Source organism: Oncorhynchus clarkii, chromosome 27 (assembly GCF_045791955.1).
Source record: "Oncorhynchus clarkii lewisi isolate Uvic-CL-2024 chromosome 27, UVic_Ocla_1.0, whole genome shotgun sequence".
NCBI classification, from domain to species: Eukaryota; Metazoa; Chordata; class Actinopteri; order Salmoniformes; family Salmonidae; genus Oncorhynchus; species Oncorhynchus clarkii.
The window spans coordinates 48,669,954-48,675,953 of NC_092173.1; the positions used below are offsets into that span (position 1 = coordinate 48,669,954).

The 6,000-nt window shown below is 50.7% G+C and overlaps 1 protein-coding gene across 1 annotated transcript in view; it reads right to left on the bottom strand.

Annotated features, from left to right (window-relative positions):
• Positions 1-5,419, bottom strand: part of LOC139385684 (transcriptional coactivator YAP1) — a 142,924-nt gene extending 137,505 nt beyond the window's left edge. Inside the window, exons 1-2 of the mRNA XM_071130953.1 lie at positions 4,759-5,419; positions 841-1,070 (exon numbers count right to left, since the gene is read on the bottom strand). Of these exons, the coding sequence (XP_070987054.1) occupies positions 841-1,070; positions 4,759-4,959 (431 nt within the window). The 5' untranslated portion in view covers positions 4,960-5,419. The remainder of the gene's footprint in view (positions 1-840; positions 1,071-4,758) is intronic.
• Between the last annotated feature and the right edge of the window lie 581 nt (positions 5,420-6,000).

Sequence of the window (6,000 nt, forward strand, 5' to 3'; positions counted from 1 at the left end):
CCCAGACACTATGTTCCAGCTGTAACCTGATCCCCAGACACTATGTTCCGGCTGTAACCTGATAACCTGATCCCCAGACACTACGTTCCAGCTGTAACCTGATCTCCAGACACTATGTACCAGCTGTAACCTGATCCCCAGACACTATGTTCCTGCTGTAACCTGATCCCCAGACACTATGTTCCTGCTGTAACCTGATCCCCAGACACTACGTTCCAGCTGTAACCTGATCTCCAGACACTACGTTCCAGCTGTAACCTGATCCCCAGACACTACGTTCCAGCTGTAACCTGACCTCCGGACACTATGTACCAGCTGTAACCTGATCCCCAGACACTATGTTCCAGCTGTAACCTGATCCTCAGACACTATGTTCCTGATGTAACCTGATCTCCAGACACTATGTTCCAGCTGTAACCTGATCTCCAGACACTATGTTCCAGCTGTAACCTGATCTCCAGACACTACGTTCCAGCTGTAACCTGATCCTCAGACACTACGTTCCAGCTGTAACCTGATCCCCAGACACTATGTACCAGCTGTAACCTGATCTCCAGACACTACGTTCCAGCTGTAACCTGATCCCCAGACACTATGTTCCAGCTGTAACCTGATCCCCAGACACTATGTTCCAGCTGTAACCTGATCCCCAGACACTACGTTCCAGCTGTAACCTGATCTCCAGACACTATGTTCCTGATGTAACCTGATCCCCAGACACATATGTTTCAAAAGTGCACTACCTTTGATCAGGGCCCATAGGGCTGTTATTGGATCTTAATAATAGCATTATTAAAAAGGTATAGAGAGTTAACATACATAAGGTTCTATTAAACTTACTTGAGGAAGTATCTTTGTCCAGAGGGGGTCTTGGCCATCTCCCAGCCCGGGGGCAGGGGCATGTCCTCTGGGATCTCATAAGACGACTGTCGGAGGTGTGATGGGGGAGCGCCAGCAGGGACCATGCCCAACAGGGGAGACACTGCCCCTAGCTGTAGGGAGGCAGGGGACGAGTGGGCACGCACGTGGTGGGGGGCGATGGCACCGGCTGTACCTGCGTCTGTGCTGGTCTGGGCGGAGAGAGGAGGAAGAGAGAGGAGGAGAGAGAGAGAGGAGGAGTAGGAGAGGGGAGTCAGGGAAGAGTAGAGTAGGAGAGGGGAGTCAGGGAAGAGGAGCAGTAGGAGAGGGGAGTCAGGGAAGAGGAGCAGTAGGAGAGGGGAGTCAGGGAAGAGGAGCAGTAGGAGAGGGGAGTCAAGGAAGAGGAGGAGAGTAGGAGAGGGGAGTCAGGGAAGAGGAGCAGTAGGAGAGGGGAGTCAGGGAAGAGGAGCAGTAGGAGAGGGGAGTCAGGGAAGAGGAGGAGTAGGAGAGGGGAGTCAAGGAAGAGGAGCAGTAGGAGAGGGGAGTCAGGGAAGAGGAGCAGTAGGAGAGGAGAGTCAGGGAAGAGTAGGAGTAGGAGAGGGGAGTCAGGGAAGAGTAGAGTAGGAGAGGGGAGTCAGGGAAGAGGAGGAGTAGGAGAGGGGAGTCAGAGAAGGGAAGGAGTAGGAGAGGGGAGTCAGGGAAGAGTAGAGTAGGAGAGGGGAGTCAGGGAAGAGGAGTAGTAGGAGAGGGGAGTCAGGGAAGAGGAGCAGTAGGAGAGGGGAGTCAGGGAAGAGGAGGAGAGTAGGAGAGGGGAGTCAGGGAAGAGGAGGAGAGTAGGAGAGGGGAGTCAGGGAAGAGAAGGAGTAGGAGAGGGGAGTCAGGGAAGAGGAGGAGAGGGGAGTCAGGGAAGAGGAGGAGTAGGAGAGGGGAGTCAGGGAAAAGGAGGAGAGGGGAGTCAGGGAAGAGGAGGAGTAGGAGAGGGGAGTCAGGGAAGAGGAGGAGAGTAGGAGAGGGGAGTCAGGGAAGAGGAGGAGTAGGAGAGGGGAGTCAGGGAAGAGGAGGAGAGTAGGAGAGGGGAGTCTGGGAAGAGGAGGAGAGTAGGAGAGGGGAGTCAGGGAAGAGGAGGAGAGGGGAGTCAGGGAAGAGGAGGAGTAGGAGAGGGGAGTCAGGGAAAAGGAGTAGAGGCGAGTCAGGGAAGAGGAGGAGTAGGAGAGGGGAGTCAGGGAAGAGGAGGAGAGTAGGAGAGGGGAGTCAGGGAAGAGGAGGAGTAGGAGAGGGGAGTCAGGGAAGAGGAGGAGAGTAGGAGAGGGGAGTCAGGGAAGAGGAGAGTAGGAGAGGGGAGTCAGGGAAGAGGAGGAGTAGGAGAGGGGAGTCAGGGAAGAGGTGAAGAGTAGGAGAGGGGAGTCAGGGAAGAGGAGGAGAGTAGGAGAGGGGAGTCAGAGAAGAGGAGGAGAGTAGGAGAGGGGAGTCAGGGAAGAGGGGGAGAGTAGGAGAGGGGAGTCAGGGAAGAGGAGGAGAGTAGGAGAGGGGAGTCAGGGAAGAGGAGGAGAGTAGGAGAGGGGAGTCAGGGAAGAGGAGGAGTAGGAGAGGGGAGTCAGGGAAGAGGGGGAGAGTAGGATAGGGGAGTCAAGGAAGAGGGGGAGAGTAGGAGAGGGGAGTCAGGGAAGAGGAGGAGAGTAGGATAGGGGAGTCAGGGAAGAGGGGGAGAGTAGGATAGGGGAGTCAGGGAAGAGGAGGAGAGTAGGAGAGGGGAGTCAGGGAAGAGGGGGAGAGTAGGAGAGGGGAGTCAGGGAAGAGGGGGAGAGTAGGATAGGGGAGTCAAGGAAGAGGAGGAGAGTAGGAGAGGGGAGTCAGGGAAGAGGAGGAGTAGGAGAGGGGAGTCAGGGAAGAGGAGGAGAGTAGGAGAGGGGAGTCAGGGAAGAGGAGGAGTAGGAGAGGGGAGTCAGGGAAGAGGAGGAGAGTAGGAGAGGGGAGTCAGGGAAGAGGAGGAGAGTAGGAGAGGGGAGTCAGGGAAGAGGAGGAGAGTAGGAGAGGGGAGTCAGGGAAGAGGAGGAGAGTAGGAGAGGGGAGTCAGGGCAGAGGAGGAGTAGGAGAGGGGAGTCAAGGAAGAGGAGGAGAGTAGGAGAGGGGAGTCAGGGAAGAGGAGGAGTAGGAGAGGGGAGTCAGGGAAGAGGAGGAGAGTAGGTGAGGGGAGTCAGGGAAGAGGAGGAGAGGGGAGTCAGGGAAGAGGAGAGTAGGAGAGGGGAGTCAGGGAAGAGGAGGAGTAGGAGAGGGGAGTCAGGGAAGAGGGGGAGAGTAGGAGAGGGGAGTCAGGGAAGAGGAGGAGAGTAGGAGAGGGGAGTCAGGGAAGAGGAGGATAGTAGGAGAGGGGAGTCAGGGAAGAGGAGGAGTAGGAGAGGGGAGTCAGGGAAGAGGAGGAGAGTAGGAGAGGGGAGTCAGGGAAGAGGAGGAGAGTAGGAGAGGGGAGTCAGGGAAGAGGAGGAGTAGGAGAGGGGAGTCAGGGAAGAGGAGGAGTAGGAGAGGGGAGTCAGGGAAGAGGAGGAGAGTAGGAGAGGGGAGTCAGGGAAGAGGAGGAGAGTAGGAGAGGGGAGTCAGGGAAGAGGAGGAGAGTAGGAGAGGGGAGTCAGGGAAGAGGAGGAGTAGGAGAGGGGAGTCAGGGAAGAGGAGGAGAGTAGGAGAGGGGAGTCAGGGAAGAGGAGGAGAGTAGGAGAGGGGAGTCAGGGAAGAGGAGGAGAGTAGGAGAGGGGAGTCGGGGAAGAGGAGGAGAGTAGGAGAGGGGAGTCAGGGAAGAGGAGGAGTAGGAGAGGGGAGTCAGGGAAGAGGAGGAGAGTAGGAGAGGGGAGTCAGGGAAGAGGAGGAGAGTAGGAGAGGGGAGTCGGGGAAGAGGAGGAGAGTAGGAGAGGGGAGTCAGGAAAGTGATTCACTAACTTGTGCATGAGTCACCCAGATTACTGATGGAAAGTTTTCATACAAAACACCTAATTAAATGTTGTTCAATCATGTTCCGCACTATTCAAAGTAATTAATATAATTAATTATAGTCAAGTTTTATAACGAGTTGAGTTTAATAAAGAAATACATTGGTTGTTGTTCCATGCAATAAGAACAAACTTTTCTGTTCATAAACTTGAATGAAGCAAACATTATGATAATAAGAAGGCCTCGTCTCACTGCTCGGCTTATAAAACCTGGAGAAGACAAGAGGGCTGATGCAGCAGGGACAACAACTTTGGAAGTCCTGAAAGCGCATACTCCGACACGTCCATGCCACCGTCAAACCGCGCATGCGCACGGTTGGCTCAACTCACTCATTAAAGATCGGAAACCGAAAGGGTTAAAAAGTGTAAATGGGCTACGAGTGATTCCACCACATGATTTCCTAAGCTTTTTACTAACATTAAAGGGCATGCATTGTTTAACTAAACTGACCTGTTACAAGCATAGGGCCTCACGCTGCAGTCCATTCCTCGATTTACAAACCTAACAACTTTATATCAATCTTAAAACGAATATTATGTTCATCTTGGTGTATTCATTAAATAATACTTTTCGGAAATACAATAAACTGCATTATATCAAGCCTACATAAGATGTATCTGTAACTGAAACGTTTGGAATAACTTACATTAACTATAGTAATAGCACGCAGGTAATACTAGTTAATATGCCTAACACTTAGAAAACTCCTGAAAAAGTGAAGCTGCTTCAGTTGATTCATCTTGATTTAGACAACAGAAGATCCCTTCTAATGTAATGTAATGAACGTGTTGGGACACAGTCGACTAGTAACATGCGTGGGTAAAAGTAAAAGAACACAACGGATTGTTCTCTGTATAGTTGGTGAAGTGTCTGGGGGCTTTGTATCTGGGCTGTGTGTGAGGGTGGTCTCTCTCGTCTTACTTGTCTGGAGTGGGACTTTGGCTCTGGCGGTTTGAAGAAGGAATCTGGAAGCTTTCTCATCCTCATAGGGACGGAGGGGGGGACGATGGTATTTTTCGGGTTCATAACAGCGTTGAAAAGGGCCTCCAGGTCCGTCTCGGAGTCTCCACGGACGTGGATTATCTGGTGACCGGCCGGGGGGTTGTGCTGGCTCGGATCCATGTTTATTCCAACAAAAAATATACAAAAAAACGATTTACCCGAGAAAAAAATATATGTTTAAAAAGACTCAACCCAAAGAGACAAAAAAAAATCAGTTTTTTCGGAGAGCGAAACTCGAAACCTCGATCATCGAAAGTTAAATCAAAGTGAGTCCAAAAGTAAATTTGATGAAGTTATGTTCTCCCAGCAGCAGGGTTAGCTATCGCAGTCACCACCAACTGTACACTTCTTTCTGATGTTTCGGGAGAACACACTGTAAAATATAACAACGCGCATATCTACTCAACTGTATCTGTAACTTTTACACACAGAGAAAAAGTTGAACCTTTACCTGGCTAAAGTCAAATTACTGCACAGATTTACCCTCGAAAGTTTTTCAGATTTTTCCCTAAAAAACGAGTGACAGCGCACATTGCAAATCCCAGCCGTGTCAGTGTTGTAAAGTTGAGTCTGACTTGGGTCTAAACTCTGACTCATGTGATCTGAGCCTCAGACCGGGCGGAGCCTGGCCGCGTTATCTGGAACGACAAGTTCCTTTAGAGACACGCACAGAACTTCCTCGACCGCAATATTACATTAAAACAGCTTTATATTTTACACAAACTTCAAGTGCTTTGGTGTGGGAAAAGTTATTTTAATTATACTGAAAAAAATATACACGCAACCATGCAACAATTTCAAATATGTTGCTGAGTTACAGTTCATCTAAGGAAATCAGTCAATTGAAATAAATAAATTAGGACCTAATCTATCGATTTCACATGACTGGAAATACTGTTAGTCAAAAAGGTTGTGGATCAGAAAACTCCTCCGTATCTGTTGTGACCACCTCATACAGTGACACATGTTTATTTTAAGTCAGTTGAGAACAAATTCATATTTACAATGACGGCCTACCTCGGCCACGTCCTATGGGACTCCCAATCACAGCCTGGATTTGAACCAGGGACTGTAGTGACACCTCTTACACTGAGATGCAGTGCCTTAGACCGCTGCGCAACTCAGGAGCCTCATCTCTTTTGCATAGAGTTGATCAGGCTG